This window comes from Coregonus lavaretus (genome assembly GCF_964263955.1).
Source record: "Coregonus lavaretus genome assembly, chromosome: 12".
Lineage (NCBI taxonomy): Eukaryota > Metazoa > Chordata > Actinopteri > Salmoniformes > Salmonidae > Coregonus > Coregonus lavaretus.
Window position 1 is genome coordinate 7,667,679 of NC_139999.1, and position 12,739 is coordinate 7,680,417.

At 43.6% G+C, this 12,739-nt stretch overlaps 1 protein-coding gene across 1 annotated transcript in view; it reads right to left on the bottom strand.

The window, feature by feature from the left end:
- The window catches only part of LOC311138423 (protein phosphatase 1 regulatory inhibitor subunit 16B-like), a 98,672-nt gene that overhangs the window by 31,251 nt on the left and 54,682 nt on the right, over positions 1 to 12,739 (bottom strand). The window contains exon 3 of the mRNA XM_084173105.1: positions 1,207 to 1,277. Coding sequence (XP_084029231.1) covers positions 1,207 to 1,277 — 71 coding nt within the window. The remainder of the gene's footprint in view (positions 1 to 1,206; positions 1,278 to 12,739) is intronic.

Consider the following 12,739-nt stretch of genomic DNA (forward strand, 5'->3'; position numbering starts at 1 on the left):
AATCATTTTAATTTAATATAAATATATTGTTGGTGTGGTCATCTTTGGGTGTTACTGTTATCTGTCTGTTTTTGGACGACTCAGAGCCTGAGCCCCTTCAGGTTTTGTTTTTACATTGTTGTTCCTTTCACAGTGGCTCTATTCCTACCAAACCCCAGCTAAAAGGTCTAATGTTAAATCTGGTGTTGGGATGATCAGTCCAGAGTGCAGATTATATGGTGTTGGGATGATCAGTCCAGAGTGCAGATTATCTGGTGTTGGGGAGAGTAGAGACAGACAGCAGACAGACAGACAGACAGACAGCTGAAGGGGTAAAATAGTTTTCTAGCTCCATCAAACATTACACCAACTGGCAGATTAGACAGACAGACATCTCTCCACTGTGTTGATGTATTGTGTATCAGACAGTGTCTGGAATCTTCCTGGCCTTCAGAGGGAGACACTGGGGAGAACAGTGTGAGTTTAGAGAGACAGGGGGAGACACTGGGGAGAACAGTGTGAGTTTAGAGAGACAGGGGGAGACACTGGGGAGAACAGTGGGAGTTTAGAGAGACAGGGGGAGACACTGGGGAGAACAGTGTGAGTTTAGAGAGACAGGGGGAGACACTGGGGAGAACAGTGTGAGTTTAGAGAGACAGGGGGAGACACTGGGGAGAACAGTGGGAGTTTAGAGAGACAGGGGGAGACACTGGGGAGAACAGTGTGAGTTTAGGGAGACAGGGGGAGACACTGGGGAGAACAGTGTTAGTTTGGAGAGACAGGGGGAGACACTGGGGAGAACAGTGTGAGTTTAGAGAGACAGGGGGAGACACTGGGGAGAACAGTGGGAGTTTAGAGAGACAGGGGGAGACACTGGGGAGAACAGTGTGAGTTTAGAGAGACAGAGGGAGACACTGGGGAGAACAGTGTGAGTTTAGGGAGACAGGGGGAGACACTGGGGAGAACAGTGTTAGTTTGGAGAGACAGGGGGAGACACTGGGGAGAACAGTGTGAGTTTGGAGAGACAGGGGGAGACACTGGGGAGAACAGTGGGAGTTTGGACCTACTGTATGACGGACTGCTACCCAGAGGCCTGTGTATGACGCCTGTGTATGTACTGACCTTTACTGAGAGCACAATGTGGAAAGACACCATCGACAATGACTGAATTACGGCCTTATTATTAGACTCTCCAGGGGTCCAGTGACTCTCCAGAGGGACACTCACCTGGTGCAGGGCGGTGAGACCGTCTTCGTTGCACAGATCTGGACTGACGTTGTTCTTCAACAGGTATCGTACTGGAACAGAGAGAGATAGACAGGAAGACTCATTACATTAACAAACAATGCTAGTACGCTTTCAGACCGAACAAGCCCTTCAGACATGGGTACTAAATGTGTATTAGTGCTGCATATAGATCTATACTGTACAAGGGTAAATTATGATATTGGCAGCATATAGACCTATACTGTAGATGCAGCCACTGGAGCCTCCATGTTCCTGTTCTCCTGGATTACCCCTCATTCATCAACTCAGAATCCATTCACTATGGATTATCATATTACAAAAATTAATTTGAGCAGAAGTGAACGTTATTAAAATCTAAAATTAAGGTCAGGATGTTATCATCTGAAAAAGAAAAGGAAAGCCCCACACTCTAGGAGCTCAGATGCAATAATTTAATATCCTAATAACCAACGTTTCGACAGACTAGCTGTCTTCATCAGGGTATAATGACAAACACTGCGGGTCACTAGTTTATATAGTGTCAAAGGACACACGCAGGTGTCTGTAATCATGGCCGGGAGTGGCCTAATAGCATTGGTTAATTCACAGATAAAAACAACATACAAAAAACATGGATAGCAAATGATCATAGATACTTGGCTACATAGGCCCACAACATTTACAATGAATAGCAAAATCACAAGAATGGCTTCAAATCAAAGTCTACATTGAGACCGAAGGGAGTAAAGGGTCTGAATTTGTATGTAAATGTGATATTTCAGTTTTTATTTTATACATTAACAAAAAATTCTAAAAACCAGTTTTTGCTTTGTCATTATAGAGTATTGTGTGTAGATTGATGAGGGGGAAAAAACTATTTCATTCCTTTTAGAATAAGGCTGTAACGTAACAAAATGTGGAAAAAGTCAAGGGGTATGAATACTTTCTGAATGCACCCCCCGGGTCTGATGTAGCCCATTGTACAGAACATACTTTATAACCACTAAACAACAACATAGTTGACAGACAGGCAGGCTGATCTCTCTGGGTTATTTCTCACACCACTATCCTCGGTTTTAATAACGGACACAACACAGACACAGAAATGGGTATTGCTCTGGGCTGGGTGCTGAGATGGTATGTAAGATGGAGTGTTCAAAGGAAGAGAAGTGGAGGGGTGGGGGGGAGTGAGAGAGAGATGGGACAAACACCAAATTGAGACTGCATGCAGAATTCTGCAAAAATATCCTCTGTGTACAATGAAAAACACCAAATAATGCATGCAGATCAGAATTAGGCAAATACCCGCTAATGATCAAAATCCAGAAAAGAGCCGTTAAATTATATAACCACTTAAAAGGAAGCGATTCCCAAATCTTCCATAACAAAGCCATTACCCACAGAGAGATGAACTTGGAGAAGAGTCCCCTAAGCAAGCTGGTCCTGGGGCTCTGTTCACAAACACAAACAGACCCCACAGAGCCCCAGGACAACAACACATTTAGACCCAACCAAATCATGAGAAAAGAAAAAGAGAATTACTTGACACATTGGAAAGAATTAACAAAAAAACTGAACAAACTAGAATGCTATTTGGCCCTAAACAGAGAGTACACAGTGGCAGAATACCTGACCACTGTGACTGACCCAAACTTAAGGAAAGCTTTGACTATGTACAGACTCAGTGAGCATAGCATTGCTATTGAGAAAGGCTGCCGTAGGCAGACCTGGCTCTCAAGAGAAGACAGGCTATGTGCACACTGCCCACAAAATGAGGTGGAAACTGAGCTGCACTTCCTAACCTCCTGCCAAATGTATGACCATATTAAAGACACATATTTCCCTCAGATTACACAGATACAAAAAGAATTCAAAAACAATTTTGATAAACTCCCTTATCTACTGGGTGAAATACCACAGTGTGCCATCACAGCTGCAAGATTTGTGACCTGTTGCAACAAGAAAAGGGCAACCAGTGAAGAACAAACACCATTGTAAATACAACCCATATTTATGTTTATTTATTTTCCCATTTGTACTTTAACTATTTGCACATTGTTACAACACTGTATATATACATAATATGACATTTGAAATGTCTTTATTCTTTTGGAACTTTTGAGTGTAATGTTTACTGTTAATATTTATTGTTTATTTCGCTTTTGTTTACTATCTACTTCACTTGCTTTGGCAATGTTAACATACGTTTCCCATGCCAATAAAGCCCTTAAATTGAATTGAATTGAGAGAGAACAGAAAGAGGAGATTGGGGATGATAATTATTACACACACGAGTAATTCCCTACTAGGTATTTGTCATTTAAACCGCCAAAACTCCCAGAAGCACCCACACAGGGACACGCGACATAAACACACAACCCTCCCTGTTTCTCACCTCAGCTGGACATACTCCCAGTTCAGTACACTGTATGCCTACAGCACAGTACATAACCTAGCCTACACTTCCCAGTGTGTCAGCAGATTTTGTCTAAGGCCTTCCTCTGTCCTTACTGTAAACATGCTCTGCTACCTTCCTTTATCCTTACTGTAACCAATATCTGCTACCTTCCTTTATCCTTACTGTAACCATGATCTGCTACCTTCCTCTGTCCTTACTGTAAACATGATCTGCTACCTTCCTCTATCCTTACTGTAAACATGCTCTGCCACCTTCCTCTATCCTTACTGTAAACATGCTCTGCTACCTTCCTCTGTCCTTACTGTAAACATGATCTGCTACCTTCCTCTATCCTTACTGTAAACATGCTCTGCCACCTTCCTTTATCCTTACTGTAAACATGCTCTGCTACCTTCCTCTGTCCTTACTGTAAACATGCTCTGCTACCTTCCTCTGTCCTTACTGTAACCATGATCTGCTACCTTCCTCTATCCTTACTGTAAACATGCTCTGCTACCTTCCTCTGTCCTTACTGTAAACATGCTCTGCTACCTTCCTCTATCCTTACTGTAAACATGCTCTTCTACCTTCCTTTATCCTTACTGTAAACATGCTCTGCTACCTTCCTCTGTCCTTACTGTAACCATGATCTGCTACCTTCCTCTATCCTTACTGTAAACATGCTCTGCTACCTTCCTCTGTCCTTACTGTAACCATGCTATGCTACCTTCCTCTGTCCTTACTGTAAACATGCTCTGCTACCTTCCTCTGTCCTTACTGTAAACATGCTCTGCTACCTTCCTCTGTCCTTACTGTAAACATGCTCTGCTACCTTCCTCTGTCCTTACTGTAAACATGCTCTGCTACCTTCCTCTGTCCTTACTGTAAACATGCTCTGCTACCTTCCTCTGTCCTTACTGTAAACATGCTCTGCTACCTTCCTCTGTCCTTACTGTAACCATGCTATGCTACCTTCCTCTGTCCTTACTGTAAACATGCTCTGCTACCTTCCTCTGTCCTTACTGTAAACATGCTCTGCTTCCTTCCTCTGTCCTTACTGTAAACATGCTCTGCTACCTTCCTCTGTCCTTACTGTAAACATGCTCTGCTACCTTCCTCTGTCCTTACTGTAAACATGCTCTGCTACCTTCCTCTGTCCTTACTGTAAACATGCTCTGCTACCTTCCTCTATCCTTACTGTAAACATGCTCTGCTACCTTCCTCTGTCCTTACTGTAAACATGCTCTGCTACCTTCCTCTGTCCTTACTGTAAACATGCTCTGCTACCTTCCTCTATCCTTACTGTAAACATGCTCTGCTACCTTCCTCTGTCCTTACTGTAAACATGCTCTGCTACCTTCCTTTATCCTTACTGTAAACATGCTCTGCTACCTTCCTCTGTCCTTACTGTAAACATGCTCTGCTACCTTCCTCTGTCCTTACTGTAAACATGCTCTGCTACCTTCCTCTATCCTTACTGTAAACATGCTCTGCTACCTTCCTTTATCCTTACTGTAAACATGCTCTGCTACCTTCCTCTGTCCTTACTGTAAACATGCTCTGCTACCTTCCTCTGTCCTTACTGTAAACATGCTCTGCTACCTTCCTCTGTCCTTACTGTAAACATGCTCTGCTACCTTCCTCTGTCCTTACTGTAAACATGCTCTGCTACCTTCCTCTGTCCTTACTGTAAACATGCTCTGCTACCTTCCTCTGTCCTTACTGTAAACATGCTCTGCTACCTTCCTCTGTCCTTACTGTAAACATGCTCTGCTACCTTCCTCTATCCTTACTGTAAACATGCTCTGCTACCTTCCTCTGTCCTTACTGTAAACATGCTCTGCTACCTTCCTCTGTCCTTACTGTAAACATGCTCTGCTACCTTCCTCTGTCCTTACTGTAAACATGCTCTGCGACTGATTAAAAATATATATCCTTCTCACAGCCGCTGTATCTTAGCTATGATGTGGGTGTGCCCCAAGGGTCAATACTGGGGCCCCTCCTGTTCAGCCTGTACATTAATGATCTGCCTTCTGTCTGTACTGGGTCTGAAGTTCAAATGTATGCAGATGATACAGTGATATATGTGCATGCAAAGAGCAAACAACAAGCTGCACAAGAACTCACTACTGTAATGGTCCAGGTTACAAAGTGGCTCAGTGACTCGTGTTTGCATCTCAATGTGAAAAAAACTGTTTGCATGTTCTTCACAAAGAGGGCAACAGATGCTACTGAGCCAGAAGTCTATGTGTCAGGGGAGAAGCTCCAGGGGGTATCTGATTTTAAGTACCTTGGCATCATACTTGATTCCAACCTCTCTTTTAAAAAGCATGTGAAAAAGGTAATTCAAATAACCAAATTCAACCTAGCTAATTTCCGATTTATACGAAATTGTTTGACTACAGAGGTAGCAAAACTGTACTTCAAATCTATGATACTCCCTCACTTAACATACTGTTTGGCTAGTTGGGCCCAAGCTTGCTGTACAACAGTAAGACCTATTCAGTCTGTCTACAAACAGGCTCTCAAAGTGCTTGATAGGAAGCCCAATAGCCATCATCACTGTCACATCCTTAGAAAGCATGAGCTCCTGAGTTGGGAAAATCTTGTGCAATACACCGATGCATGTCTTGTATTCAAGATCCTAAATGGCTTGGCTCCCCCTCCACTCAGTATTTTTGTTAAACAGAAAACCCAAACATATGGCAGCAGATCCACAAGGTCTGCCATGAGAGGTGACTGTGTAGTTCCCCTAAGGAAAAGCACCTTTAGTAAATCCGCTTTTTCTGAGAGAGCTTCCCATGTCTGGAATACACTGCCATCAGACACACATAACTGCACCACATATCACACTTTCACAAAATGCTTGAAGACATGGCTAAAGGTCAATCAGATTTGTGAACATGGTCCCTAGCTGCGTGTTGCCGCTTTCCATGTCTGTTGTCTGTAACTTGTGAGGTGTGGAAACACTGTTGCTTTTATGAATTTTGTCTTGCTGCTTTTTGTTCTATGTTGCTCGGTCTGTATGCTACGTCTTGTTTGTCCTATGTTGCTATGTCTGTATGCTACGTCTTGCTTGTCCTATGTTGCTATGTCTGTATGCTATGTCTTGTTCTATGTTGTTATTGTCTATATTGTAATTGTTTTTAATAACCTGCCCAGGGACTGCGGTTGAAAATTAGCCGGCTGGCTAAAACCGGCACTTTTACTGAAACGTTGATTAATGTGCACTGTCCCTGTAAAAATAAACTTAAACTCAAACTCAATCTCTGACACAGCTTGTGGAGCATCCTGAGTCTGGCGACCGACACTAGAAAGAAACCAGTGGGGTGAACCCTCATTTCCACATTGACATCAGAGCATGACTCAGTGGAAGTTCGGATTCGCCCCGGACTGATTAGAGAGACACTATTAACATATTAACCATCTGCCCGACTCAATGCGATCAAGAAATAAGCCTAAACTGTCAGCTATAGCTTGGTCAGTGTGTTTAAATTAGAGTCCTGCCTACAGTCAGCCCAAACTCATCAGTGGTCGCCCTGTCTTGTTATTTGTATTGTGTACTTTTCACCCCTTTTTTCGTGATATCCAAATTGGTGGTTCCAGTCTTGTCCCATCGCTGCAACTCCCAAACGGACTCGGGAGAGGTGAAGGTCGAGAGCCATGCGTCCTCAGAAACACGACCCTGCCAAGCCGCACTGCTTCTTGACACACTGCTCGCTTAACCCGGAACCGCACCAATGTGTCGGAGGAAACGCCGTACAACTGGTGACCAAAGTCAGCGTGCACGCGCCCGGCCCGCCACAAGGAGTCGCTAGAGTGCGATGGGACAAGGCAATCCCGGCCAGCCAAACCCTCCCCTAACCCAGATGACGCTGGGCCAATTGTGCGCCGCCTCATGGGTCTCCTGGTCGTGGCCGGCTGCGACACAGCACGGGATCGAACCCGGGTCTGTAGTGACACCTCTAGCACTGTGATGCAGTGTCTTAGACTGCTGCGCCACTCGGGAGGCCACCGCCCTGTCTTTTTGATGTGTTCAAACGTTACATTTAAATCAGTACCCAGCCTTTCACACACATGCATATCTGAGCCCAGAGCCAAGGACTGTGCACATCTTGGCTTCTCTCTGCCTCTCTCCCCACCGATATCCTCTTGGCTCCAAAAAACATCTGTTCTATTTTCCCTTCAACATTTCCACTGCTGCAGAGTGGCAATAACACAAGCAGTGACACCTGCCTAATGGCATCTGCCTGTCTCATTGTCAAGCTGCTGTCAATATCACATGCCTCCAACCAGCTTTGCTGCTAATATTAGGATTCAGAAAATATGACACAAAATGATGCATTTAGATGATTCATTAGGCACTAGCGGCTCAGGCAAAGTTTTATACCGGGGCGGGGGGGTAGGGGGTGTTGTTTGTGTGAGAGATATATTCTTTCAGACAGGTGATGGCTAATGCATTACCACTGTCCTTAGCTTAGAGGTGAAAGGTGAGATTTTTGGACTATACGGTTCTGTCTGCAAAAAAAATTCAGAGATAAATGGCTTTGAAGTTCCGAACCCTCATTGGTTTGAATGGTGTCAGCAATTTTTATCTTGTATTCTTTTGAACTTAACAATATGAATTTGGGTATTAAGAGTACCATATACAGTGAGGGAAAAAAGTATTTGATCCCCTGCTGATTTTGTACGTTTGCCCACTGACAAAGACATGATCAGTCTATAATTTTAATGGTAGGTTTATTTGAACAGTGAGAGACAGAATAACAACAAAACAATCCAGAAAAACGCATGTCAAAAATGTTATAAATTGATTTGCATTTTAATGAGGGAAATAAGTATTTGACCCCTCTGCAAAACATTACTTAGAACTTCGTGGCAAAACCCTTGTTGGCAATCACAGAGGTCAGACGTTTCTTGTAGTTGGCCACCAGGTTTGCACACATCTCAGGAGGGATTTTGTTCCACTCCTCTTTGCAGATGTTCTCCAAGTCATTAAGGTTTCGAGGCTGACGTTTGGCAACTCGAACCTACAGCTCCCTCCACAGATTTTCTATGGGATTAAGGTCTGGAGACTGGCTAGGCCACTCCAGGACCTTAATGTGCCTCTTCTTGAGCCACTCCTTTGTTGCCTTGGCTGTCTGTTTTGGGTCATTGTCATGCTGGAATACCCATCCATGACCCATTTTCAATGCCCTGGCTGAGGGAAGGAGGTTTTCACCCAAGATTTGACGGTACATGGCCCCGTCCATCGTCCCTTTGATGCGGTGAAGTTGTCCTGTCCCCTTAGCAGAAAAACACCCCCAAAGCATAATGTTTCCACCTCCATGTTTGATGGGGATGGTGTCCTTGGGGTCATAGGCAGCATTCCTCCTCCTCCAAACATGGCGAGTTGAGTTGATGCCAAAGAGCTCCATTTTGGTCTCATCTGACCACAACACTTTCACCCAGTTCTCCTCTGAATCATTCAGATGTTCATTGGCAAACTTCAGATGGCCCTGTATGTGCTTTCTTGAGCAGGGGGACCTTGCGGGCGCTGCAGGATTTCAGTCCTTCACGGCGTAGTGTGTTACCAATTGTTTTCTTGGTGACTATGGTCCCAGCTGTCTTGAGATCATTGACAAGATCCTCCCGTGTAGTTCTGGGCTGATTCCTCACCATTCTCAAGATCATTGCAATTCCATGAGGTGAGATCTTGCATGGAGCCCCAGGCCGAGGGAGATTGACAGTTCTTTTGTGTTTCTTCCATTTGCGAATAATCACACCAACTGTTGTCACCTTCTCACCAAGCTGCTTGGCGATGGTCTTGTAGCACTTTCCAGCCTTGTGTAGGTCTACAATCTTGTCCCTGACATCCTTGGAGAGCTCTTTGGTCTTGGCCATGATGGAGAGTTTGGAATCTGATTGATTGATTGCTTCTGTGGACAGGTGTCTTTTATACAGGTAACAAGCTGAGATTAGGAGCACTCCCTTTAAGAGTTTGCTCCTAATCTCAGTTCGTTACCTGTATAAAAGACACCTGGGAGCCAGAAATCTTTCTGATTGAGAGGGGGTCAAATACTTATTTCCCTCATTAAAATGCAAATCAATTTATAACATTTTTGGCATGCGTTTTTCTGGATTTCTTTGTTGTTATTCTGTCTCTCACTGTTCAAATAAACCTACCATTAAAATTATAGACTGATCATTTCTTTGTCAGTGGGCAAACGTACAAAATCAGCAGGGGATCAAATACTTTTTTCCCCTCACTGTAGGCACAGAACATTGAACAAAACAAGGCTATAGCAATAATTAAATTTGGACAAAAATGCTGATAGAACCTTATAGTCCCAAGCTCTGGAAGGGGAAGGAGAGTTGTGTTGTGAGGTGTTGCTGTGTATTCATTTATATTGAATGAAGGAAAGGAGTAGTGAAGTCACACAGACAGGCAGACAGGCAGGCAGGCAGGCAGACAGACAGACAGGCAGGCAGGCAGACAGACAGGCAGGCAGGCAGGCAGGCAGGCAGGCAGACAGGCAGGCAGGCAGACAGGCATGCAGACACGCAGACAGGCAGGGAGGCAGACAGGTAGGCAGACAGACAGGTAGGTAGGTAGGTAGGTAAGTAAGTAGGTAGGCAGACAGACAGACAGACAGACAGACAGACAGGCAGGGAGACAGACAGACATGCTGGCAGACACCAACAGTGTTCCCTTAATTTTTTTGAGCAGTGTAGTATGTGTGGGGTACAGAGATGAGGTAGTCATTCTTAAAAATCTTGTTAAAAACTATTATTGCAGACAAAGTGAGTCCATGCAACTTATTGTGTGACAAATGTTTACTCCTGAACTTATTTAGGCTTGCCATAACAAAGGGGTTGAATACATATTGACTCAAGACATTTCAGCTTTTCATTTTTTATGAATTTGTAAAGAATGTGAAAAACATCATTCCACTTTGACATTATGGTGTACTGTGTGTAGCCCAGTAACAAAAAAAACTACTAAATGTAATCCATTTCAAACAAAATGTGGAAAAAATCAAGGTGTGTGAATACTTCCTGAAAGTTTTGAGAATGGCACAAATACTAATTTTCACAAAGTCTGCTGGCTCAGTTTTGATGATGGCAATTTGCATATACTCCAGATGAAGGGGAGGATATAGCTTAAAGAAGGATTTTTAAGCCTTGAGACAATTGAGACATGGATTGTGTATGTGTGCCATTCAGAGGGTGAATGGGCAAGACACAATATTTAAATGCCTTTGAACAGGGTATGGTAGTAGGTGCCAGGCACACCAGTTTGTGTCAAGAACTGCGACGCTGCTGGGTTTTTCACGATCAACCATTTCCCGTGTGTATCAAGAATGGTCCACCACCCAAAGGACATCCAGCCAACTTGACACAACTGTGGGAAGCATTGGTGGCATCAACATGGGCCAGCATCCCCGTGGAACGCTTTTGAGTCCATGCCCCGACAAACTGAGGCTGTTCTGAGGGCAAAAAAGGGTGCAACTCAATACTAGGAAGGTATTCCTAATGTTTTGTACACTCAGTGTTTATTTGACAGGGAGGGAAAGTTTGGGGGCTGAAAAAGAAAAGAGAGAGTGAGAGAGAGAGAGAGAGAGAGATACTGTAGATTAGAGAGAGAAGGAGGGGATGACACACTGTGAGGGTGATTATATATGTCGGTGCAAATGTTCTACACCCTACAAGCCCATGGGAGAGCAGAGCAGACCACACTGTCTCTGGTGGGGAAAACACACACAGATGATGAGAGAAGATAACACAGGGACTTTCTACAGTACTCAAAAGGAATCTCTGATTGGGGTTGCCATGGTGATTATCAGTCCCCCCCCCACCCACCCCCAATACCACCAATTGAAATTTCCAGAATGACTTCCTGTGTGTTTCTACATTCCGATGGGAGAGGTGCTAGATGCTTCCAGAGAGATAAAAGAAAACATCATCAAAAACAGGAGGAAGTCACACACACCCTTCCTATTATCTAAACTAAACACGGTGTGTGTGTGTGTGTGTGTGTGTGTGTGTGTGTGTGTGTGTGTGTGAGAGAGAGAGAAGAGACCCAAGTAGACATTAAAGTAGGCATCTATTTAGGCATATCCTCTGAGCTCTGATAAATGATAACGCATCATAGCATTTCTCTGAAAGACACACAGACACACACACTCACTCTGTCTAAATCTTGTCTTCAGGATTCGATCAGGAGGGTTTGAATGAATACACATTACCCACATGGCCACTTGAAACCCATCTAGGGATTGATCTCAGTATAAAGTATATGAGGAGTTCACTTTAGGATTCTGTCAAGAGTCCCACATGCCCACTTCTATTGCAGTATACATTATTAGAAGACATCTGCTGTGCTTCACACTGAGAGACACTTCTCATACAGATTAGAAGAATCATAGGGAATCATTGGGGAATGCTACTACTACTATGAATGCAACTATGACACTATAAAACTACTACTATGAATGCTACTATGATACTATAAAACTACTACTATGAATGCTACTATAATGCTATAGTACTACTACTATGAATGCTACTATTATACTATAGTACTACTACGAATGCTACTATGATACTATATCACTCCTGCTATGAATGCTACTATGACACTATAGTACTACTACTATGAATGCTACTATGATACTATATCACTCCTGCTATGAATGCTACTATGATACTATATCACTCCTGCTATGAATGCTACTATGTCACTATAGTACTACTACTATGAATACTACTATGATACTATAGTACTACTATGAATGCTACTATTATGAATAGTAGTATTATGATTCATAATCCATGCTACAACACTACAACCGAGGACCACTGTAGTAGTCAAGTACTTGACACCTTGTCCCCAGGCTATTGCGTACAGTGCTGGTGCACGAGACTAAAAAGCCTATATCAGTTAAAAGCAGACATTTTGGCTCTTTCCTTATGCGTTGTGAAAGCAGACATTTTGGCTCTTTCCTTATGCGTTGTGAAAGCAGACATTTGGCTCTTTCCTTATGCGTTGTGAAAGTATGTAGGACACAACATGAGTAAGTGTCTGTCTGCCTGCTACAGTACAGTATGCGATCATGTGACATTGGTTTTAGTAGGACTCTGGGAAGAAAGGAT